This window comes from Camelus dromedarius, chromosome 3 (assembly GCF_036321535.1).
Source record: "Camelus dromedarius isolate mCamDro1 chromosome 3, mCamDro1.pat, whole genome shotgun sequence".
Lineage (NCBI taxonomy): Eukaryota > Metazoa > Chordata > Mammalia > Artiodactyla > Camelidae > Camelus > Camelus dromedarius.
Genome location: NC_087438.1, coordinates 105,383,030 through 105,409,625, shown reverse-complemented (window position 1 = coordinate 105,409,625; position 26,596 = coordinate 105,383,030). Strand labels below are relative to the sequence as shown.

At 33.2% G+C, this 26,596-nt stretch overlaps 1 protein-coding gene across 6 annotated transcripts in view; it reads left to right on the top strand.

Annotated features, from left to right (window-relative positions):
- The window catches only part of CSNK1A1 (casein kinase 1 alpha 1), a 44,279-nt gene extending 17,997 nt beyond the window's left edge, over positions 1-26,282 (top strand). Inside the window, exons 3-11 of one of the 6 annotated variants that reach the window (XM_010989485.3) lie at positions 161-287; positions 3,801-3,899; positions 6,298-6,381; positions 10,505-10,644; positions 11,840-11,918; positions 12,969-13,043; positions 15,596-15,702; positions 16,647-16,759; positions 23,769-26,282. In XM_010989485.3, the coding sequence (XP_010987787.1) occupies positions 161-287; positions 3,801-3,899; positions 6,298-6,381; positions 10,505-10,644; positions 11,840-11,918; positions 12,969-13,043; positions 15,596-15,702; positions 16,647-16,759; positions 23,769-23,776 (832 nt within the window). In that variant the 3' untranslated portion in view covers positions 23,777-26,282. Of the gene's footprint in view, positions 1-160; positions 288-3,800; positions 3,900-6,297; positions 6,382-10,504; positions 10,645-11,839; positions 11,919-12,968; positions 13,044-15,595; positions 15,703-16,646; positions 16,801-18,540; positions 20,370-23,768 lie in introns of those variants that run through there. The other 5 variants (XM_010989481.3, XM_010989483.3, XM_010989486.3 and 2 more) reach the window with 5 other exon arrangements.
- The last annotated feature ends 314 nt before the right edge of the window (positions 26,283-26,596 follow it).

Sequence of the window (26,596 nt, the reverse complement as noted above, 5' to 3'; positions counted from 1 at the left end):
GTTAGTGGGTTCATTGACTAAACAGAGGAAAACTTAACTTTAAGTAAAGCCTAACCAGAGAGGAAAAACAGTCTTATTCTTACTTAAAAATTTTCAATATTTGGTGATACTGACTTTTTATAATGCCCTTCCTTTTCGTTTCCCCCTTTCATTTTGTTAGGTGGTATGGTCAGGAAAAAGACTACAATGTGCTAGTCATGGATCTTCTTGGACCCAGCCTCGAAGACCTCTTCAATTTCTGTTCAAGAAGGTTCACAATGAAAACTGTACTTATGTTAGCTGACCAGGTATGTGAAATTTTTATGAGAATAAAAATTGAGAAATACTATTGTTCACCACTATTTGACTATAATTTAAATGTATGTAAGCTAGACTATTATAATCTTGTGTGTCACTATTTAAGCATTATATCAGCAAAAAAAGATATAGATAATAAGATGTACTTATTCAAGTGTATTACTCTAATATTACTTGTAGATGTTTTCCTATGGGTATGGAAAAAAAATGGATTATACTGGTTTATTACTCACCTGTAGACTGGTAGTTTTTAAGGTGCTTCCATCAGACGGAGTGTATTTGTTTTAGTGTTGAATGTAGCAGTTTTCCTTGTAAAATTTTGAAGAAAGGATTTGGAGTGTATATATGTATCCATAAATATGTTGAAATTTTGGTTAAATTAAACAAATTGAATGCTATGTATTATATGTGGAACCCTTATGAAAGGTGTATTTTTTGAGGAAAATAAGGAGGTACTGAAATAACTTAAGGAAGAATTTTTGACCAAGTAGATGTTTCTTGCAATAAAGGATTCTTAGCCATTGGTAATATTTAAGCAGCACTGGGGAAATTTTAATGTCATGAATTAGATTCATGCTGGAGGTTTGATTAAATTATTTAAAGCCAGAGCTCAGATTTTTTTTTAATCTAAAGGAGATAAAGAAAATTAGTTTTAAAGAATTTTAAAATAGGGGAATGGGGTCAGTAACAAGCCTTGAGGAAACCTAATACAGTTAAAGATAATAGGTAAATGTCAAGGAATTTATAATTTTAAAATTTTGGTCACGATACCTTGAAGGTCAAGAAAATGTTAGAAGTGCTTCAAGTTAAACTAAATGTATTTATAAAAATGCTGTGGAAGAGAATGACGTTATTAAAATTTAGATTGGATGTCATAATAAATTTAAGTGAGGTGATAAACAGAATTGGCATTTGAGATAGAGTTTTACAAAGTATGAATTCAAAGTATTAAAAAATAATAATAAAGTCAAGGGATTAGAAAGTAGTGCTTATTTTCTTAATCAGCAACTGTTATTGCCTAAGCTCAACGGAAAAACTCTTGAGTGGCTCAAGCAAATATTGGCAAATTACAGTGTTCTATTTGTGGCACGTTAAAAATTCAAACATTAAACAGTTAAAAAAACCTTTCAATATGTTTTAACTAACATGAGTGAATCTTAACGAAAGTTTATATTCTGTAGGTTCAGTAACATGCATTCATGCAGTGAGCATTTGTTTGGGGCCTGCCACTCTACTTGGGTACAAAGAAGAGTAAGAACTAGTATCTTCCCTCTAGGAGCGTAGAGTCTAGTGGAGAGAAATGGAAAGGTTCTGTCATAGAAGTTTATATTGGATATACTGGTATCATCAGAAAAAGAATGTAATTCAGGGAAGGGAGTTGCAAGAAAGCATTTGTTTTAAGGAAGTCACAGCTAAGTCTTGCTCTGTAGATGACAAACAACACTTGAAGTAGTCTGTAGTTTGTGCCATTAATTATCTTTTGCCTGACCTTAAACCAGTAAGTGAATAGTCATAGTGTAATGATAGATTTTACTTAGCTAGGACAAATATATACATAAAGTGAGCCAAATGTGTTTTACTTCTTTAATATACAAGTTGCTGTTGTACCTAAGAGTGGTATTTGGACATTGTATAGTTCAAGCCACAGATCATGATTTGGCTTCAAAAGGCATTTGCCAAGGTGTAGAGGAGTAAGATTTAGAATCTATATATCCATGGTGATAAAAGCTCTGGAGTTTGAGATTTACAAATGTTAGCCACTATATATAAAAATAGATTTAAAAAAAAAGTTCTGTATAGCACAGGGAACTATGTTAAATATCTTGTACTAACCTTTAATAAAAAAATATGAAAACATATATTTATGTATATGCATGACTGGGACATTGTGCTGTACACCAGAAATTGATACATTGTAGTTGACTGTACTTCAATTTTTTTAAATTAATAAATAAGTAAAATGGAATCCTGACATATACTACTGAGATGAGCAAGAACATATGGGTAGAAAGATAACGTTGGCAGCCTTTGGATATGAGAAACATTTTCAAATTCAGCTTGTAACTATTTTACAGAAAAGGGAGACATATTTGATAATTTGAAAATTAAAACTATTACAGAAGATGCCATAGTGAAGACACTTTTCACAATTTAAATCTATTTACATAATAAATGACTGATTAAAGACTGTCAATTATATGCAAAGAATTCTTTAAAATTGACAAGGACAAGCCAAAATAATAATGGACAAAGGCTGTAGATTGACAGTTCATAGAATAGTACTAAATCCAAATGGTCAGTAAAAATGAGTAATTACCAAATTGTTAGGAAAATTCAAGTGAGATCAATACCTGTCAAATTGGCAAGATTTAGAAAGAACTAAAATAACTTTGCTAGTAGGAAAAAAATACTGCCGCTGGGAAAGTGAGTTGCTATAGCCTATTCTGAAGGGCAGTCCTGTAGCACCCATCAAAATGAAAAAAACACGTACCCTTCAACCCAGTGACTCCCCATGTAATCTTACAGGATTCATAGCCCATAGAAATAAAAGCACTAGTAGATAAGGATATGTTGGAATATATTAATAACGTTATTGTTTACAATGGGAAAATAAGGCAAACATTGGGAGTACTGTGAGTTAGGGGATAATTGAAGAATACTTCCATCTATACCACAGAATATGTGTAGCCATTAAAAGCAATGCTAAAACCATACCATTTGACTTGGCAGATTCCAAGAAATTAAGAAAAGCTTGTTAGAATGGCATGTTTCCTTTTCAGTTTTTTAATACGATTGTAGTATGAAGGAAAATCATGGGAGTCCAAAAAACATGCAGGAAGGAAACTCAGCTTGTATATGTCCTGTTGATATAAAAGTTACATACTTACATTGTACGCTACCAACTTTCAGGAGTGTTTGAGATATGTAAAAACAAGGGAACAAGAATAAAATGAGTAGAATACTTTTATATCAGTTTAAAGCAATAACAACAACTTACAGCTTATATAACAACTACTCTCAAATATATGTGAATTTGTACGTACATATATAAGAGCTTGGAAATAGATATGGCTAATACTAGGCTTTTTTAACACAGGTACCTCAGGTGGCGTAAGATTGGTTTTTACTTTATATAATATATTACAACTGAAACAATTTTAAATTTTACTGCTTTTGTGAATAAAAAATTACAAACATCAGTTCTTCCTATCAGGTTAGGTACTATCTTGTTTATAATCATTAATATGGAAAGAATAAGCCCAAAGAACATGGCAGGTTTATTCTTAGATCACCATCAATCTAGAGAGAAATGGAGAGCCTGGTTGCCCCTTCTGTTTAATTTTGTCTAGCACTATCTTTGTGAACTCTAAATAAAATTAATAAAATAACCTGTGATCTTGAAAAATAATTGACATGTTGAAATAGTTGAGAAGTAATGTTGCTTTCTTTCGTCTCTTAAGTCAAATCACTTACCTTGATTCTCTCTCCCCTCTTTTTTCCAGATGATCAGTAGAATTGAATATGTGCATACAAAGAATTTTATACACAGAGACATTAAACCAGATAACTTCCTAATGGGTATTGGGCGTCACTGTAATAAGGTTAGTCAAATGTTCTTTGCATGACAGCACAAAGAGTAAAAAACTTGAAGAATTGCTTTGGTGAACTTTTCAGTCTTTATAAAGTCATAGTAAGTTGAATTTGCTATTGGTAGTTGCTTTAAAAGATTGTGCTAAAAGGATAATCTATTAACTTAGTAACTTGAAATACTCTATTAACTTAGTAACTTGAAATAAATTCTCTCCAACTTAACCAAGATTAGTTATCTATGTGGAAATATAAAATTCCAAGGGCTTTATAATGAAATGTAAATCATGTATATCATTTAACTATTCAAAAGTTGTATCTTTTTCATTCATTCAAATGGCAAAAAAAAAAAACCCCATAAACTTTTCTTCCTGAATGCTAAAAATTAGATTTTAACCTTTGTCTCTGAAGTGTGGGTTTTTGTAATACATGTGCTTGTGCCAGTGTGGAAACCACTGACATATCTGTCACCATGGCGTTAACATTTGCTGACTGAGCATGGTTGATAATGAGAATTCTTCAGTCCTTGGATTTGTGTATTCTAAGGATAATTTGGGGCGTGCTTCAAAAGTAGTTTACAGTTTTTACTTGGATGCCAAGTTGGGTGAGTTCTCCACCCCTCTTCTCCCCTTTTTAAGGAAAATAGAGACAAGTGAAATGAATATTCATACATTATTGAGGGGAGGTCCCAGAATGATTGAATTTATTGGGTCATTGGGTTTTAGCTAGTAACGTATGATTGCAGTTAGAAACTAATTATGTTGAAATTTTTTCTGCAATGATTAGTTTTACTGAGTGAATTGCTTTACCGATTTCAATGTTGAGCTCGGGCAGACAGGCAGCATTGGCAATGCACTAAGCATGTTGTGATCTGATGATCTGATAGAAATTTGTCAACTTCAGGACAACTTGGGGGCTTTTTGGGGGTTTTTGTGGTTTTTTTGTTTTGTTTTTGGAAGGACTATTCCCATGTGTTTTATTAAACCATTAGGGAATGTTTGGTGTTTTTAGGTCTAGCTATAAATGTTTACCTTTGTTTGCCTGTATGAATGCCAACTTGGAGCCATTACCATTAGAACTGGTGTTATTTGTTAATGTGTGAGACATTAATGTTGTTCTGACCAAGTTTTAGGAAATCTAAGGGTTTTTTTTTGTTGTTGAAAGCTTAGCTTTAAATAATAAAAGGTGTTTAAATCTACATATAACCTTTCTTGCCATTCCCAAATTGCATCTTTTTGTTTTTAATACTATGTGGCTTCTCTTTTTGAAGCATCCAGGTTCTTAATTTTCATTGTATAACCTGGTAATTTAATTGAAAAAAAAATTACTGGTCTTAATTTTGGGGGGCACTTTTGTTAGTCTGACCCTAATATTTTGACCATTTCCCAAGCCCTTTTCCTTCCCATTTTCTTCCTGCTTAAGATCCATTATCCTCATGTGATCCGTGTTCTGCATGTTGACATTGCAGTACATGGTTTTTGTTTTAAATTTAATGATGGCCTAGATAATTCCTCTTTGCTCCCCCCTCCTTTAAAAATAGCTTATTAATCACATAGTTGTGTTAGAAGTCCAAATTGCTCAGTGATATGTAAACCTTTATAGAATCTTGTGTCCTCTTTTAGAGATAGTAAAGAATATTGTGAAGCTGCTTTGCTGCCATACAGATTCAGAGAGACCCAATGGTAAAAATGCAGTGTTTACCTAAGGTTCAGATTCTAAATGTTGTTCTTGAACATTTTGGATTAGTGTTTGTTTACGTAGTTGGTTTTTAGTGTTTTCTGTATTGTAGTTTAAAAAATGCCAATTGTATGAGACTGGATTCTTGGTAGCTCGTTCCAGTAGTTTTCTGTTTGTGGGAAAGAGTGGAGGGGATGCTTTTGAGGTTGATTTTTAAAGTCAAATTTCTTACTTGGAAAATTGTTCTGAATTTGATATTTAGGAGTAGTCACTCCAGTCTTAGTGAATTTACTCATCTCTTCCAGTAATCAGCCCTGCATGCTTATGAAAATAAATTTTAAGGTGACTAAATGCCTTCTACCTCTTCCTTACTGAAGATTTTTTCCCTTGTACAATATTTTTTGGGGGAAGGGCAGATTGTGGTACCAAAGATTACAGATCCAAATTCCCCATTTTTGATTAAAAAATTAAAGAGCCAAATGTCACCATTGCTATCCCTGTTTCAGGCAGTGACACAATATAATGGCATTAAAAACCTGAGTAAAGAATTCAAATGTTCTTAAGCATGTGATTCTTATTTGGAAAACTGAGAAGCTACAGTGCTTGGTGGAAGAAGGATGGCATTTGGCTACCCTGTTCTTTCTCTAATGCCTCGGTGTTGCCTGTCTGCGCCGGCCATTGTTGCAATGTAAGCAATACTGTTTGATGCACTGCCACCCTCTATTGTCTGTTTAGTGTTTAGAATCTCCAGTGGGGAAGAGGAAAAGAAGCATGACTGTTAGTACTTCTCAGGACCCATCTTTCTCAGGATTAAACCAGGTCTGAAACTGTCTCCTATTCCAACCTCAATCCCAAATTCATGTGCTTTTCTTTTTATTGTTTTATTTTGATTATTTTTGTTTTGTTTTAATTCTGGAGAATGTAGATCTTACTCAAGCACCTCTTACGTTGGCATTATTCAGACATACTTGGCAAACATATAACATTACTAAGATGTTTCTTTGTGGCTTTTGCTTAAAGCTTCTAAAGTTTAGAGAAAACCTAAATGAAAACAGGGTTATGTTTAGATCTCTAACATCCACATGAAGAAATATGTTGGTGTAGTATTGAAATTCTGTACCTAATGGTAAACTTGAAGTAGACTGTTTAGTTTTTTAAAATGTATTTGGAGTTTCAGAACTTAATGCATGAAATTATATACATCTAAATTCAGTTGCATCAGTGCTGTGTGATGAATGTATTCTGCCTCAGCTATCTTCCCCTTCCCTAATGATCTTCAGGTAAGTGTAGATCAGATTTCAGATCTAGTGTTTCCAGAATTGATTTACCTCAATGTGAATTCTCTCACCTTCAACCAAGTGGCATAAGATGCTTAAAGAGCATTATATGTTCTGGAACTGGAATACATTGTATTCTAATATATATCTATCTAATAATGGTAATATAATTGAAGCACTTATCAATTCCCATTAGTAGCACATAAGATACATTAAACAGATGCATAACCTGATTTAGTGTTTAGGAGGCTAGATAAACATTTCAATAATTTTCTAATTTTTTTTAATGTAAGCAGAACTCTTCACATTTTATTTTAGTTTTATAGGAGTTACATAGCTTTATTACTGTATTAATTTTCAGATAAGGGAAAATAGCTTTAAAAAAAACACATTTAGGTTTGTAAATTTTGAAGCTCCTAAACAAAAGAATTTTTATCATTCAATGTAGTATATACTGAGAAAGAAGTATTGACATGAGTAATCAAAGATGCATTTGATGTGTGAGCATACTTTATAGTTCCTTAATTAAATCACACACATCATCTGGGTAATCATTTCATCCATTTCTATACTGCCCAGCATTATTTCAAGGACTACATTCTCCTGCTGCTAGAAAGGTTTCAGAAATTCAATTTTATTTTTATTCACAAATACCAACTGTGGTGCCTAGATCTTGGTTGGGCAGAGAGGTGTAGCATGGTGGGTAATTAGGTACATTGTAAAGCATCTGTACTGCCCTGTTTCTACTTATCTCCATACATTTGCACATTTTTACTTAAAATATAAGTATAACATAATCATTTAATAATTTCCATAAAATTGTGTTGAATTGGTCATACTCTTTACATATAGTTTATCTTGGTTATGAGAAAAAGTGACCTTGTGAATTTTTTGGAAGGACAGGGAAATGTGACCCCTGGTTAAGAGAAAAACTGCTTCAAATGCCAGAAACTAAAATTGGCAGTAATGTTTCTGAAGTGCACCTCTGCTAAGTAGAGTTATCTCAGTATAGCCAACGTTAACTCATTTCTACATGCCTTTGAAGAATATGCTGCATTCTTTAAAACAGGCACAAATTTTGCTTAGAACATGTAGTTAAAATTCATAGAAAAGCAATTTGACATACCAAAGAGATTAGACTTCTCTTTGCATCTGCAAACCTATAAAAATATATTGTTTTATTACTTATTGAATACTGACTTTTCCTTGTTTGGTTTTACCTTTGCATATTTGCAGCTGTTTGCTTATATCCTTGGTATTACCTGGTTTCATTGCACTTTCATTATATGTTTTTATTTATTTTAAATTCAAAACGTAAAGAGCTACTAAGGAAGCCTGATAGGTGCTAGAAGATAATGTACTATCATGAGATTTAAAATTTTTTTTATTTTAAGTAGTTTTCCTTTTGGTTGTTTGCTCTTAAAATGGATACCTTTGTTTAGCAGTAGCATTACTTTTCTTGGCTTATTTTCAGTTTTTGTAAGGAAATTTAAAATTTGTTTGCTTTGTTGTTTTTTGCTTTGATATTAAAAATTGAGATACATAAGGAAAATAGTGTCTACATTTTTTATTTTCTTAATAAGTTAGATTTCTTCCTTTAGAGTTGTGTAAGAAAAGAACTCTCTAGTGAACACCTAATTTTTATAAAGTAGTCTTTTAATTGTGATAAAATGATTACTGAGTTGCAAATGGAGCTACTGAAAGTAGCTTTAGACATGAATGTTACCGTCAGACATAATCATGTCAAAATTGTTCCTATTATTTTTCTCCTCCATTTTAGGGGTAGTAAAGGAAGCAATCCCAGAAAATAACCCTTAGAGAAGAGTCTATGTCTGAATCACTTTTCATTTATAACCCACATAATTTCTTAAGGGTCATTTTAAAGTACCATAAAGCTGGATGTCCTTTTATATTTGTTTTCCTTTGTTCGCTTTTCAGTGTGAATCTGTTGAATTTAGTCATACTTTTTTTTGTTTCACCTAACAGTGTATTTTGCTCATTTTAATATTTGTATACTGAGCTAATTTTCATTCCAAAAGAAACAAGAGTATGAGCTTTATTTCTTTTAGTGTTTTATAACATTTACTTTCATATTTCTATTTTATAATAACTCAGTTACTTAAGAAGTGGGTTTTTTAAAAGTGAGTTTAATCATACTAGAGAGCTCTCATCCAGTTACATTTTACTAAAACGTTAGTCTTCATTCTTTTGTAGTAGACCAAAAGAAATAAGTATTTCATTGTTACCATGGTTTATAGAAGCTCAAACCTCAGTCTTTGCCATTCAACAGATAACTAAGACAGTATCTTAGTTATTTTTCATCCTCCTAAAAGAAGCACTTGGTCATATCTTTTTCACCTTAATCAGTAACTTGCTTAATTTATTTTTTGATATAAACCCTAACAGTCTAGGTGATCAGGTTTCCCAGCGCATCTCAGACTGTACCTTCGGCATAAGGGACCTTATGTCGCCCTAGTGAGAAGAACTACAAAATTTAGGTGTAACTAGAAAAAAATAGTATAGGGCTACGTAGTATAAGGGCACAGAGACCTGCTTTGCTTGATAAACTTTATAGATATAACCCATAGTAAGTGATTAATGAAAAAGTCTAAAATTTTAAGTTGAGCTTATTTTGCTTTAGAAAGTAGGTAAATATGAATATATTTTGGGTTTGGGGTATTTTTTGTTGTTGTTGTTGTTTTGTTTTGTTTTGGCTTGTTATTTTGTGGGTTTTTTTGTTGTTTTGTTTAAGAATACTTTTGTTTGGTTTTTTTCTTCCTCTTGTAAAGGTTTTAATCATGGAGAGTAAACCTGAATTGCTTTGAACAATTAGCTATATTACAAATGAGTATCTTATTCCCTGTGTACCACATAAATGAGATAGCACTAAGTATTATTTTGTTCTAAAATGCTAGTTTGGTGTTTTTGTTTGTTTGTTTATCTAGTTTGGTTTTTAGTTGGCTCATTTAAACTGTTAGTTGTAAGCCACCTTGATTTAAATAAATACTTAAGTACTTTTTTTAAGATTTTAGATCAACTTGTTATGTTTTCTAGAAGCTTAAACTTACCATGTGCATAAATAAATGTCAGTTGGAAATGAAATGCATGCTTATTTTATAAATGCTTATTTTTAGTAAATAAAAATCTTGGTTTTGTTGTCAGTATCAAACTTTCAGAGTTGTCTTACTTTAGATAACCAACATTCTGTTTGCATACTAGGGAGTGGCCCTTGTTAAATGGAAGAGTTTCAGATAGTTTTTTACATTTAGTTTTTAAAATCCCATGCTTGTTTACTAGTAGTAACAGGATGTCAGCTTCATTATGGCACACAGCACACCTGTCAACAACTCTGCTATTCAAGCCACGTATACATTTCTCCACTACTTTAGAAATTCTGAAGACAGGCTCCTGAGTGTGTAATGAACTGAGCCTATGAAATTGTTCAGCTGACAAGGATCAACCATTTAACTTTTTTTTAACTTACTTTTTTGATACGGACTAGTAAAAGATGATTGGAGTGTTGAGTTTGTTCATTATCTGTTCTACTTATGATGCTTTATTTTGATACAATTGAACAAAGTAGAATAGAGATGCCATTTAATGAATAAGAAGCAGTTTAATTGAACAAGGTTGGAAACCTAATGTCTCTTTATTTTCTTTTAAAGTTATTCCTTATTGATTTTGGTTTGGCCAAAAAGTACAGAGACAACAGGACTAGGCAACACATACCTTACAGAGAAGATAAAAATCTCACTGGCACTGCTCGATATGCTAGCATCAATGCACATCTTGGTATTGAACAGAGGTGAGTTTGAAAATTGAATTTTTATCAAATCCATAGCAAAAACCATTAACAGGTTTTAGAAATATTTTAATTAGATTCTTAAAATTTTTAAAGATGTCTCTTGGCTGAAGATTTGAAGAATGCTCATTAATCCTTTTTATCTGCTGGTTTAGACAGTAAAGAGAAGCCAGTTAAATGAGGCCTCTTTTTTTTTTTTTTTGGAAGGTTGTCTCTTGGGGAGAAAATATTGCACGATGGAAAGTTAAAGGATAAATGCAACTTTATGTTTATTTTTGCAGCTGAAGACAGTACTTATTTTCTTAATACTGATCTTGGGCTTTTTATATTTTAGTGATGCAAGTTGAGTTTTGGGGAACAATGTATTGGTTTTTTTTTTTTTACAAGGAAAATGTTACCCTAGTGAACCAAAAGGGTGTTGGTGGACCAGCTCCTGTTCTACTCTTCTAGTCCTACATAAATTAATAGGATTTGATTTAAACATTGTCATAATTTCCATGCTTTCTATTTTTTGACCTGGGTTCTAGTTTTTCATCTACCTTCATCTTTCATCAGTCTTATTTTTGTTTTTGTTTTCTTAAAACAAGCATAGAAATGACATATTATATGCTTTCAGATTAGGGGACTTCATGAGAAGAGTTTTAAGCTTAGGAAATAACCATGAGTATCTGAATACCTTGAATTAAACTATAATTTCACATCTTCTGTAAGTCAGTGTATTACCAATCCTTAAATACATGTTTCTATCTGAATATGTGTGTGTGTGTGTAAATATAAGTGTGTGTTCATTTATATATTCATAAAGTTGTTTGAATAGCTTTAAAATATTAATTTATTTCAGTATCCCTAAATTATCTTTGTGAGCTTCTGCAAAACTTGTATGTCCTAATACGTGGTTCTTCCATCTTTATTAGTAATCTCATTTAGAAAATTATTTGGCTAAATTCTTTTCGTTTTTCTTAAAAATTAAATATCTGGATGATGTGTTTTATAGTTTTGGATCTTATAAGAAAATTTTGTTTAGAAGTAACCCATTATGAACTTCTTTTAAAAAATTACATAAACTAAGTAAGTTTTTCACTAGACACCAAATTAGTCTCTGTCCTTGCTTGGGAATATTTGTTCTTGTGTACCTGACTTACTTTCACATGTTCTTTACAATAATTCCAGCTTATAAACTTACGTTTTCTTTCTCTAGTCGCCGAGATGACATGGAGTCATTAGGATATGTTTTGATGTACTTTAATAGAACCAGCCTGCCATGGCAAGGACTAAAGGTAAGCCAAACTCACGTTACCAGTGTTTTGGTTTTGTTTTAATAATACAGATATATATTGGAGATGACCTTTAAGGTCCCTTCCAAGTATGAGGTTTTCTGAGAGTGAATAACTTTATCTTTACCTTTTATTGGGAAAATTAAACCTGATCACTTCAATAGGAAATTCAGTAGGAAATAATAGACTACCACTGTCACACCTGAAGAACAGTTTCCTTTGCAACAATAAGCAGGTACCCCATTGGTAACCAGTAACTTTATTGGGATAGAGCTTGACATGGGCTAAGAAGAGTGGAGACTGTCTCATTTTGATGTATTACCATTATGTTGACAATCCACATATACTTTTATGTATAGTGGAACTGGTTTATCCAGTAATTCTAGCTATATTATTTAGTTATCTTAACATTTTACTTCTTCCTATTAATTAGTTTTACCATTACTTTTGTGAATATTTGTGTGTTAATGATGAAGTACTATGTTCTAGAATTTAATGGCTATTTGATATTTTATTGGTCCTTTAAAGGAAAATGGTCCCTTTATTTATTGAGCATCTGAGTTCAGTGTTGTTTAGGTAACATTATCCAATATGAATACTTCTTTGTTGCAGAAACATTTTGACTTTAACATCAATTATAAATGTCACTAAATCATGGGCACTTTTTTTGGAGGGGTGGTATTGATCTGCTTATATATTTGCCCTGTTGTTGAATGTGGGTTAAGAAATCTTATTTCTCCCCCTCTTTTCCCCCCAAAAATCTCATTTCAAGTTTAACTCTACCCATTTTTACTTAAATCATGCATCTTGATGTTCCTGTTAGACTCATCCTTTCCTAATAACTAAAAACATTCTTAAAGTAGGAAGTCATGTGAAAAGTTAACAGTTTAGGAAAAGAAAAATTCAGATGCATTATACTTGGAATTCTTTTTTATCCTAGGCTATGATTTCTCTTGAATATCAAATTTTACTTTTATGTCTAGTGTGTTAAACTAATAAGGTTCTTCTCAGTAGTGTTGAGTATGTCTGTGTGGTTTAATTCATTTTCCACAGGCTGCAACAAAGAAGCAAAAATATGAAAAAATTAGCGAAAAGAAGATGTCCACACCTGTTGAAGTTTTATGTAAGGTCAGTGTACATGATGAGTTTTTTGTTTTTGTTTTTGTTTTTAAATATGAGTGATCCCCAAAAAGGGAACATTTTACTTCTGTGCTCCAGAAGCTAAGCACCCTATTAGGTAGCTATTTTATTATTTTAAATTTAATTTTTGATGATCTAGATATCTCTAAGAATAGCTTGAACATATGAGTCATTTTAAATATTGTTTTATGTTTCTGGTTTGTTTGGGCCCTATAATCTAATCTGTTTGAAACTGGAGGAAAAATAAGAAGGCAGGCAAATTTTTCTAATAGAACCATATCAATCCATGAGAAAATTAAAGTAAGAAATACTCCCCTTATCCCTAAACTGCTTCTGGAGAAGAAAGGATATCCACAATTGGAATATCAAGGAGTTAGGGAAACAAAGGCAGGCAGATCAGAACAGTCGAAATATAGCAAGTGTTCAACAATATAGATGGCATCATAGATGAATGAGGTTCATTTCTCTGAAATCTCAGACTTTATAGAGAGGCATGTGAGTTGAGAATGGAAAGATATTTGTTGTCATGATGGATGATCATGGTCCCTTTCATAGAAAGAAGACCGCTGGTCATCTTTGTGACAGTTGCATACCTGAAATGATTACAAAACTATAATTACATAGTTGGGCGATAGAAGGGAGAAACCAGCATGAATTGAAATAGTACTTTGTGGAAGGGGGGAAATGGTGATGTTTTTATGCATCCACAAATTTGCTTTCTCTTTTCCTACACACCTACAGGAAAAGAGGGGATGGTTTGGGAGAATATGATCTTTTGGGGCTCTTTGGGATTTGTTTTAAATTATGAAATATGTTTTAGGTTAATGAATAAAATATTCATGTTAATTGTCCTCCCCACCCAAATAACTTAAAAATCTTACACTTTAGGAAGCAAAACATTATATTTTCTTACACTACTTACTTCCAAAGATTCATTGCCTTATCGGGAAATTCAGCCATTTTTACAGGAAAAGAAAGGGAGGATTTGGTACATTCTCTACTTGTGGGCTACATCTTAATTTTGATCTTAAAAATTGTATACTATGTATTTCTGGATTAGAAACATAAAATTGATTCAGGGCACAGTGAACACGGCAGTATCAGGTATTACTTTAAGTAGTGGGATTGTTTTTAATCTCACGGTCCCGAGGCACTTCTTATTTCACATGTGTAATGTAAGTGGTGTTGGTGATTTTGTCAAGGTTTTGCCTGTTTTCATAAGGTGACTGTGCATAAAATTCACTATTTGACCTTCAGTTCTTCAGTTGTCGTTAACTCTGTTTGTAATACGTGTAAAAGCAAGTTCATTTGCTAAATGCTGCTTATCATCAATGCAGACCATGAATATATATTCAGAATTTAAAAGTCTTAATAAGTGTTTTTTAAACAATAAAAATGTACAATATTTTAGTTTTAGCTGTCCCCTGAAAAATGAAACAGTATGAAGGTATTTTGTAAAAATTAAATCTATTTGCATCAATGCAATCAATAAAAATAAATGTTGCAGGTGTATACATTCTACCTTCTGGGTGTGAAAAATTTCTCAAAAGCATAAGATTGTGGGAAGAGACTGCATCTTTTAACTCACCTCCCTTAACACTTCACATATACTCAAGGGGGGGAGTTGTATGGATTTTTGTTTTAATAATTTATTTCTGCATTCCTGAGGGTGAAGTCCTTTGGTGACCAATATCTACAGCCTTAAAAATGTTTATATAAATCCTCAAGAATCTTTCCTAAGAAACCAGACAATGAAAAAGTTCATGCCTATGGATGTACTTATTAGTGTTGTTTATAATAGAGAAAAATTGGAATCCCCTAAATGTCCAATTATAGGGAACAGGTTAATTATGATATATTTGCTAGATCAAATAATATGCAGTGTATTTGAAGTTTGTGAAGAGGTTGGAAATAACCTAGAAGAATGCTTGCAATCTGTTAATGGGAAAAAGCAGGCTTTTATGAATGGAATTTAGTAACAGTTATGGGAAAAAGAAAAGACAAGCCTGGTCAATTTGTAGGACATTGGATTGATCTATATCATAATAGCAGTTGCTTTGTATGATTGCACTCTTGGTGATTTGATTTTTCTGTGTATATATATTTCTCTACTACTATTAAAAAAGAAAAGTAATTTCAGAATGGAGTACCCATTACTTACCTTGTTCTAGCAAAGAACATTGCTGGCTTCCGTTTTGTCATTTGTTCATTGTTACCATCCGATTATTAGATACTCATAAAATAATAGATTAACAAGTGGGATATCTGGATTATTTAAAAACATGATATAGGAAAAGGATACTTATTTTCTTCTACCAGTATTAAAAAATATTGTACATAATAAGGTGCTCAGAACAATAAAATTTTGTTAAATTTATGTGAATACCAAGTCATAGTATAGTTTTTTTAAGTTCTCAGATCTTCCAACAAAGTAGTAAAACATCCTCAAATACAGTTTTCGCTTGTATTTAAATACCTCTTTTTTTCTGTCTTAAATAAATTTGTTTTTTTACTTTGTGTTTTAACTCTTAAACTTGTAGGGGTTTCCTGCAGAATTTGCCATGTACTTAAACTATTGTCGTGGGCTGCGCTTTGAAGAAGCCCCGGATTACATGTACCTGAGGCAGCTATTCCGCATTCTTTTCAGGTAGGTTTTTAAAACTATAAACTCCAGCGAGGGAAATTAGTTAAATCCACCCAACATTATCTATTCTGACAAGTAGTAAGTAAAATTATGTCTAATCCTTATGAATAAAATGTTAACCTGTAAGTTTTGACATTTTTCCATTTCCAAATGTCGTTGAAATATTTTAGTTTGGGATGGAGAAACTGTTGAATCAGACTCAAAGTAGAGTATGTTTTCCACAATAGTTACACAATTCACATTAGATACAAGTGGCTGTTGGTGGCACTTGGGACTCCCCAACTTGATAGAGAACTCTGTTCAATTCTAGCTGAAGAGCAGTTGAAGTATCAGACAGTTACGGAGTTTATGACAGCGTAGGGGCAGGCCCAAACTTTGGGATCCCTAGGTGCAGCCCACAAATGGTCTTGGAACAAACTATATATGTAGAAAATAGAGTATATGTAGCTCAGAATCTTAGTTGGAAGAGAAGAATTAGAGGTAATCTCTAATTCCAGCAAAGTCTTTCCAAACCACCAGCATAGATGTCTCTTTCACAGACTTGCAGTCCTATGTCTACTCCGTATTATTTTTAGAAGGTACCTCCTATTCTCATTATCCCCCTGGATAATTGGTAGCTTGACTTGGTTTTAGTTGCTCATGCTTTCATTCCCACTCCCCTGCTCCTTTCAGGAAAGTTTAAAGGCAGCTTCTTTTTGAAAAGGGGAAGGATTTATTCTTCTTGAATACAGCAGACCAAAGTGGTGACATGATTTCTCTCCAATCATGACATGTAAAAAGTAGACTTAACTGAACAGTCATCTATAGGGAAAGAAATCTCTTAAAAGCTACCACACCTAAAAGATTCATTTCCCTGAAAAATGCTCTCATTGTTTTGAAAGTTCAGTACAGTATTAAACTGGACCCTGTTACTAATGGATTGATGTATATAATTTTGTATTTTCCAGGACCCTGAATCACCAATATGACTACACATTTGATTGGACAATGTTAAAGCAGAAAGCAGCACAGCAGGCAGCCTCTTCAAGTGGGCAGGGTCAGCAGGCCCAAACCCCCACAGGCAAGCAAACTGACAAAACCAAGAGTAACATGAAAGGTTAGTAGCCAAGAACCAAGTGACGTTACAGGGGAAAAAAAATTGAACACAAAATTGGGTAATTATTCATTTCTAACAGTGTTAGATCGAGGAGGTGGTTTTAAAATACATAAGAATTTGGCTCTTTGTTTTTAAAAAAAGACGTCCTTGGAAAATTTGACTACTAACTTTAAACCCAAATGTCCTTGTTCATATATATATGTATATGTATTGTATATACATATATGTGTGTATATTATATCATTTCTCTTGGGATTTTGGGTCATTTTTAACAACTGCATCTTTTTTACTCATTCATTAACTCTTTCCAAAATAAACATTTGGTGTTGGGAATATGGTATAATCAATCAATCCAAAATCCTAGACCTAACACTTGTTGATTTTTGATAATGAATCTGGTTAGCCATGGTATTTTGACTTTCAGACTAACAGTTTTAAGAATTTTTCTGCATGTTAATGCATTAGCATTTAAAATGGAAAATTGTGAATATGATCTAATTTCAGGAGGTGAGTCTGGCATTGCCCCCACAGTGTCTATCTTCTCAGTTGCAGAGCACCTCATTTATTCTCTTACATGCTCAAGTAACTGAAAAGCTTGACACATCTTGTCTAGTCACAAAAATAAACCTCTTTTAGTTGCTATTCAGCTACAGATGTTAATTTCAAAATGATTCTTTTCTTTTGACTTTATTTTTTATATTATGCAAATATTCAGGGATCCACTGTGGAATTGAATCCTGCAGTTAGTCCTTGCAAATTGTGGGGTTGGGGGCAAACGGGGCAGAGACCATTGAGCTGCTACCTGTTTCCTTTCTTTCTGTCTGTGGCACTCTTAGTGCTACTAAGGAGTAGAATTGTTAGTGCACGGTGCCATTTCTTTCCACTGCTGCCGTACAGTTTGACTCCTGTTATTCCTTCGTTTTTCTTTTCCCCCTTCTGGGGCTTACCTCCTGATTGATACCTGCCTGCCTCCTGGAAGTGGTGGGCAGGTACGGTTTGTTTTTTGTTTCTAGTTACTTAATTTCTGAATGACTGCTCTAGTCTGAACTTGTTCTTCTTTGGTCCATGTTTTTAATGTTGAATTTTTAAAATTCTGTTATTTAAAAATAAACTCTAATCTCAGGATACTTTTCAAGAAATGTAATTAACTGATGTCATCCTCATCCCAGCAGCTCATCCATTAGGAATGAAGTTGAGATGCCATGTTTCTGTATTTGGGAAGGATTCACTGTTGAAGGTTTAATGTAGTGGGGTTCTTACATGATGAAATTTGAGCTCAGGATAGCAAACACTAATGTTTGCACAGTGTTCTGCCTCTGCATCATAGCTGGGACGTAATTGTCTCTTCTGAGTGTTTTAATCATTGTGTAACTAATCCTAGTATCAACAAGTTCTTAATGAGGTAGGTAGCTAGTATTGCTGAGGAATGGTCCTACCGTTTAGGTAAGACCACACAGAGTCTCAAAACTGAGAACTTCCTACACTTGACATCTACAGTGTATTTGCTTTTTCTCTCAAAATGAAACCAATTTTTTCCTAAAGCTGACTGGGATAATAGGATCATCACAAGTTACAGTTTCTGGAACTGAAAATTAGATTGAAATCTAATCTGACCTAGAATATTTTACTTCAGGCATTCAGCAGCCTTCAGAAAAAATTACCTTGTTTTGAGCTAGTTCCATTGTTAGTTTACTGTGTGTGTTTTACTCAATAAACAAGCAGAATTTTTGTCCTGCTTTATCCAGGTCTTAAAGATGAGAAGTTGGATCCACTGAGTTAGTATGTTTCCTTGGAAGAAACTGTAATTAAACTTAAGTTTAATCCTTCTTTTGTATTGTAGTTATTTTTCATAAAAGCAACTTAAAATCTTACAAAAAATTTATAGCATTATTAGATACAAGAGTTATACAAATTATCACATAAACACAGACGTGTAACATTTTGAAGAATTAGATTTTTCATAAACATACTACATATTATTGATTACTTTCAGAAATGCATTTCTAAGTGCTGTGTTTTGACTCCAAACAAAATATTGCTTGCTATTAAAACTTGCCACTCCACAGAATACAAACAACAAAATTTTAATCTGACTTGTTTTATTTTGGATATAGAACTTAGTGCCCTAAACAAAACTTACACAGAATCCACCATATATAAAGCCATGAAAGCATAGCAGGTTTGAGGGTGGCAGAAAAAAACATAGTACATTTTTCTAGGTAAGATTTTAGAAGTGCTTTTAAAATACATCATATGATTTGTTATTTGCAAGTTATACTTTCAGGGGCTTCCACATCAGAGAATTCAGTTTCTTAAAAGAATCTTCAGCAGGTAGATCTCTGTAATTTGCAGGAACATCAGTTCCTGAGGGGAAATCATTTCCCTCAATAGTGACATTTACTAATATGTTTTATAAGATTTTGCGGGGGAAATCTATATACCTGATGTTTCTTCCATGAAAAGCTATAAATTGTCTTAACAGTTTGCAAGAATGTGCAAAGACTTTAAACTCCAACTTATCCAGCTTAGATGGGCTTCTTACATGTAATAGACTTGTTTACTTTTCTCAAGAAAAGATCTTTTGAAATATTCCATTCTGAAGCCCATCAAAAGACTAACAAACAAGACATCACTCCTAATGCCCACCATCATCAGTACTATATTTAAGTGTTCAGGTACCACAAGACTAATTACTGTTTTTATACACATTAAAGAGAAATATAAAAGTTTTAGATCTGATACTTCCAAATGCATTTTCACTTTCTTCTGTTCAACTCTGTGTGATTATCTGGAAGGTACTTTTCAAGAAATTTAAGAAGTAGTAAAGGAAATATTTTTAGGACACTTAGAATCCATTTAAGTTCACCATTTCTTTAGTTGAGTGTGGCAGAGATGGGGAGAATTTCAGAAGGTAGTAGAGCCAAAGTTGGATCTTCACATAATTCTATTCTCAGCATCTCAACCCATCTGTTCACTATTTCAGCCATCAATACTAAGCATAGGTGTATCATAATATACATGGATGTCAAGTTATTGGCATTTAATAGATTAGAAGTATTTTTCCATCACATTATCCTACCATGTCCATGGTCTTCCTTGAATTACCTTCCAGTATTTACTGGGCTTCACCTACCATTTATGTCTAGCTTAACTTTTTCTGGCTTCACCAATTGCTGCTAGGATCGTGGCTGGTCATTCAGCAATGTAACCCAAATCACAGGGGAAGACCTTGAAATATCTGGAGAGACTGATCTGCTCTGAATACTCTCAATCCAAAGAAGTGCCAGGGAGCTGCATCTGCTTGCTGAAATTTTTGTCAGCTTGTTTTTACTGTGGACAATAAAGCTGGAGAGAAAAGAACCAAATAACCCAACAGGAAATGAAGATGGGCTCAAGAGTTGATTTGTGGTCATCTGAAGCCCACATATCCAAGGCTTGCTGGACCTATCAGACTTTTCGACTTGTCAGATTAACAACAACCATCAGGAGACCTAGAAGAGTACAGTGTTGCTGTGACTCAGTGGTGTATAATGCAGACCATCTACCAGTTGGGGAAGGAATCATTCGTAACAGGTATTTTAAAATTCAACAACCTCAGAAATCTGTAGCAGGATGTATTCTGTAAAAGGGAAGACAAAAGAAACCAGATCATCAGTCTTTTTTTAATGCAGTTTAGAGATGATGTGTACCCGCTGTACTTAAATTGTCATTTATCTTATTTGTAAAAATAAAATCTCTTTCCTTTATCTTTTTCCCAACTTGATACATTTTTAGTTACTGTGGAAAAGGGAGAGTTAGTCTAGTTTTTTTGTTTTTCATTAACCTTTATACTGCCCATCTGATTCAGAATTCTCTAAGCTTGATTCTATGAAACCAAAAAAAAAAAACACACTAGCATATTATAGGAAAACTTACTTAATATAAACGGCATTGCATAGTGAATGTGAATATTAGTCAAAATTAATTTCTAAAAGTTAATTCCTTATATTGTGCAAAAGAGCCTGAATTTTGAAAGTCCATCACAGACTTTCCAGCCTTACTTTGTGTAAATATCTCTGTGAACGAGTTTGTGGTTCTATTGAAAAAAATCAGATTCGTCTGAAGTTAATTCACAAATAGGAGCAGATGCATATTTTACAGATTTCAGATTGAGGGATAGAATCTCCAGGTTAGTTGTATGAAAATAAACGTTTCTTTTCTTTTTGCATATTTGAAAAGAAACTTAAATGTAGCTATTAACTCCTAAATTTGTCACATTAATCCTCCAACCCTATTTTAACTTTTTCCCCCTCTCTTTTTTAGGAACAAAAGGAGTCATTCCTTATTTTAACTGTTGTGGTGAAGATGGGTTTTTGGACTTTTAGAAGCCAGGAGACACCACCTAAACTACAAGACAAGCCAAGGACTGATGCACACTGGAGAAAAGAATGCTTAGTACTTGAAGATTGAATACTGAATACCTGCTGAATGCTTCTATTGAGATTTTTCTTAAACATCAGTAACATTTTAGGACTGATTCATTGGAGATACACTGATCTCTGGGTGGAGTATCCTACCATTGGCCAATCTGAAGAGTTAAATCTGGATTTGACGCTCTTCTCTACGAGGAATATTGTTAGGCTAGCCTTTAACGAGCCCCTAAACAACTGTAATCATTAATTGACCCAATAGTTCTTCAAGTATCAGATTAAAAGATGAACAGATACAATTCTTACCTAGATAAAACTTTTATCCATATTAAAGACAAGAGTTTTCTAATATTTTAACTGAAAATGTAGCATGTTTTCTTTTAGTTTGTTAGTGACAGTGGTTTCCATTTTAAAGCTGTTTGGATATTCAATGTAGTACAAGTTTCCCCTGCTATCTGAAAATAAGCATTCCAGTGAAATTTTTTGTAAGCTAAAATGCTGTAAAGTGAAGAAATAATTACCTTAGGATACTTCTTGCCAATAAATCAAGGTAACGCACAGATGCTCACAGACACTGTTCAAAGCTGTGGGCCCCTTGAGGCTGAGGGTAGTTCCCAGGGAAGGAACTTGGCAGTGCCACTCACTACTCAGGGCACATGCTACCTCTGTAATGACTTGCTATAAAACACTGAACACTATATTCGTTTTTTACTTTCTTTCGTAAAATCAAGTATCCTTTGGATTTCCAGTTAGTGAAACAGGTAATAATGTAGGTCTTTTGTAAAAAGTGAAGTGGCATAAGGTGAAATTTTGACAAGTAGGAGATACCTGTAATTAAATAATTCAGTATAATGTATAAGAAAGCTATGGGAAAAGAAAGTCCAAGAGTTTAAGAGTTGTGAAAACATTTTTCTTACATGTGTGTGTGTATATATAGTACATATATGTATAAATTATTATTATGTGTATGTATATGTGCAGTACATGGAACCAGTTGCTCATTGGGATAAAGTCATTGTTATTTAGCTAATCCATAGTTTTAATTTGTTTTAAAATACTCTTGTATCTTAACATTGGAACTAAGTTACAGGATATGGTTAGATTTTTAAACTTTAATTCAGGTTTGATTTGACAATCTCTTTGTGCTTGTGTTGTTAATCCTATTTAATAATATGCATCAAATGGGTAATATTCCTGTGGTAAAGTACATTTTCAGAAAGTTTCATTATCTTTCATTTTTGGCATTTGCTTTATAAATTTATTACTTGGTCAGGCAACAAAGATCTATTTTGCATCTACCATGTTAGGCACTATGGAGAGATAGAGAAGTTCGATACTCACATCTTTGTTCTCGAGGCTTGTCACACTATGTTTTCTAAATAAACAAAGATGACTTTCTGCCCTTAAATGAAAAACCTCCTCGTTAACAAGTGGGAGAATATTTACCAAGAAATGATCTGTAATTGTTTGGTATTATCTTTGAAAAAACCAAGGCATACATGCTTGAGAAGTAAATTACGGAAGTATTTTTCCCACAAAGCACGTTGGAGATAGTCTGGCAAATGTTGAAGTACAAGAAAAGAAGCATCTTCTGATTGACAAAAACATGGTTTGTGCAAAAGAAAGTGAGCAATCAGAGTGGGCTAAAATGAGCTGTAAATTAGTTTGGCTTTAAGAGAGGGGGTTGGACCTAGGGGCATTGAAACCTTAAAGAAGGACTGTAGGTGAGAGATGTTGATGAGATTTTCAGGATATTGAGAGACAGGCATATTTTCTCTACCTTTAGCCACAGATAAAGCTTGTAGTTAATAGAGAGTCATATTTTCTCTGATTGCCTTTAGCTGTGGATAGAACACACAGCCATTATTTATCTGAAGCAGCCTTGTACTCAAACCTGCCCTTATGTGGAAACCCTAAGGTCTAATTTGTGGTAAAGGTGTGTCTATAGGGGGAAAGCCTGAAGAAAACTCAAAAAAACCTCACTTGTTTACATTTTTGAATCAGTGATAAAACCTAGTCTTTTTAATATAACTGATAGAAGTAAAGAATTTTTAAAGATCTAAGGTTTCTGTGTAGAAATCTTATCAGATGTGTGTTCAGTGGAATAACTCGATAATTATGCCTTGAATACATTTATTACTAAAGTCTATTATTCCTCATTTGTATTAGAAATAATGTACAGAAAATTTCCTGTTCATGGTATATTTAAAACTGTGCTTTCTAGTTGATAAAGTAATTTTATTTCTTATTTGAGAAATATTTGAACACATAATGTGTTCTAGGTTCTAGAAATACAGAAGTAAACCAAACAGGCTCATTGGAATTACCTATAGTTCTCTGCCTTGAGACTGGAAGGCTTTAGTTCAGTGTACACTACTCCTGTCTAGAAGCATCTAGAACAGAAAAGTTTCTTGTTTATAAAAATTGACCTAGTGATTTTCAAGCAGATAAAAATAACATGAGTTGTCATTCTTAAAGTAATTTTCCTACTTTAGGTGTGGTTGAGGAAATTTTTTAAGTTGGAGTTTTAACATTCTCTTTTCTGTTTTAATTTTTTTAAATAGGTTTCTAAGCATGAATCGAGGAACAGAAGAAGCAGAGCAGATGATCGGAGCAGCATTTGTTTCTCCCCAAATCTAGAAATTTTAGTTCATATGTACACTAGCCAGTGGTTGTGGACAACCATTTACTTGGTGTAAAGAACTTAATTTCAGTATAAACTGGCTCTGGGCAGCATTGGTGATGCTGTGTCCCGAGTTGTAGCCGCTGTAATTGTGAATATTAACTGAGATAGTGAAACATGGTGTCCAGTTTTCTATTGCATTTTTTCAAGTGGAAAAGTAAACTAAATGGTTGACACACAAATTGGTGGAGAAATTGTGCATATGCCAATTTTTTGTTAAAATCTTTTGTTTTGAACTATACTGCTTTGAGATCTCCTTTCAGAAGAACGGCATGAACAGTCTTCAGCCACAGTTGTGATGGTTGTAAATGCTCACAATTGTGTGTTCTTAGGGTTTATCCATCCTGGGGTTTGCAAGTTGTTCACTTAAAACATTCTTAAAATGGTTGGCTTCTTGTTTGCAAGCCAGCTGATATGGTAGCAACCAAAGATTCCAGTGTTTGAGCATATGAAAGACTCTGCCTGCTTATCTGTGCTAGAAATAACAGCATCTAAAGTGAAGACTTAAGAAAAATTTAGTGACTACTAGATTATCCTTAGGACTCTGCATTAACTATAATGTTCTTGGTATTAAAAAAAAAAAAGCATATTTGTCACAGGAATTTAGTTAACATCTTACAACTGAACATGTATGTATGTTGCTTAGATAAATGTAATCACTGTAAACATCTATATGATCTGGGATTTTGTTTTTATTTTGAAATGGGAGCTTTTTTGTTTACAAGTTCATTAAAAACTAAAAACTGTTTCTGTAAGGAAATGAGATTTTTTTTAAAAACAAAAAAAATGCCTTGCTGACTCACTATGAAATCAAAATCTCCCTAATTTTTTAATAGACTACTTCAAGCCATTTGTTACATAGTATTTCTTCGCAAATCATTTTAGATTTAGTGTTACAACTTTTCCTCAGATTTTTTTATTTAAAAAAAATTTTTTTTTCCTGTAGGGGAAAGGCATTCGTCATTTTTCTTTTTTTAATGACTTACAGACACAGTACTCACTGCTGCGGCTGCAACTGCCAGGACTTGGTCGATAGCCAGTACTTGGTATTGTAACTCTTGCAGCCTCAGACTAACAAACAGCTGGACTGATTTTGAATAAGAATGAAAGCGTTAAAGGGTTTAACTATAAAGTGAAGCTTTTCTTTAAATTTCTTGTTAATTGGCTTTGAGCAGATAGACTCCTAACCTTGGAGAGCATTACACCATGTGAGGTTCACGTGATTGCTGACCCTCCCTGGCCCCTACCCATTTCTAGAAGTTATCTGCACTTCCTCTCTCAATTTTATATGCAGCTCTTTTGTCTTTCTGACCCAAGAGAAAGAAAAACTTAATTCTTTAGTGTAATTTATTCATTTATAGCATGTCACGATAAATTAAAAGAACTTTTGTCTGAAAATGCTGCCAGGAGCCTATCGTGTAAATGTAGATATTTTATAAAATAACCTTGAAACTGTAAATTGACACGTTTGGTCAGATTGTCAGTTTTAATTTGTTTTTTTGTTGATTTTTTTTGAAAACTACATTAGCAATAATTAATTAAATGGTTACCACATTCTGCCATTAACGGATATATTAGCACCATCATACTGCAGAAATCCTAGTGAGTATGAACTTTGGGGTAGGCAGCTTCTTTGTTTCCTTTCTATCCACCCATGTCAGTTAAGGTATTTGTTTCTTGACTAATAAACCCTTTGATACTTTTAGCCAGAAATCAGTCTCATAAAGCTATTTTTGAGTATAGTTTGTGTAAAATAAAAATGTTTAGCTCTGGTAATAACTTTTCCAAGCTGAACTCCCTCTAGCAAGATATTTTTCAGTGCTTTTATTTACTATGCACTTAGACTATGCACTTTTTCTGAAATATTTTTGTAACACTTAACTTTTTTGTATTTTTGCCATTTGAAAAGGTTGTGGTGTAGTTGGTCTGTAATTAAGTTGCAGATTTAAAACTGCTGTTAGCTTTGTAAATCAAAATAATAGGTGTTTTCGTCCTGGTATATTGTCATTCCATCTGCAGCTGGAGCTGGAATCCCAATGATCTTCTAGCTACCATTCATTTTCTTCACAGTTCACAAAAGAAGAATGTGAAATTCGGTGAATGCTGTTACTAATCCTGTCGGGAGATGAATCTCATTTCACCAAAATTAAATTATGTTTTTCCAGTAAAAATGATGATACAAGTTGAAGACACATCACTCTGAAATTTGGAAGACCTCACCACTTAAGGCTCCGCAGTGGCTTACTCAGCTGAACTCTAGGTTACTACTCTTTACTTTGTTCACCCATTGGGGGGTGCAGTTTTTTTAAATGTTGGGAGATGGCCATTCTAACTACTGTTGAATGTCTCTGTTTTGGGAAGGTATAACAAGAAAATAAAAAAGAATATATATGAAGGGAGAGACTGGTTATCTCCTCCCATACGGTTGTGCTCATGCTCCTATGACCTACAAGTGGAATTTTGGAGGGTTGCTTTTACTGTTATTTTCCATCAACAAGTATTACAAGATTTTCCTACTTCTACTAATCCTTCCAATACTATTAAATGTTTTGAGCAGGTTATACTTTAATAATTACAAACTTAATTCCGTTGTAATAATACCTAGCAAAAGGATTTTAGAACCCAAGCCAGTGACTGAGCTAGTTTTCCCTAACATTTGCTGAAATACCGAGAATAAGTTCTTGTAACTTGACTACAGTGAACCATGGG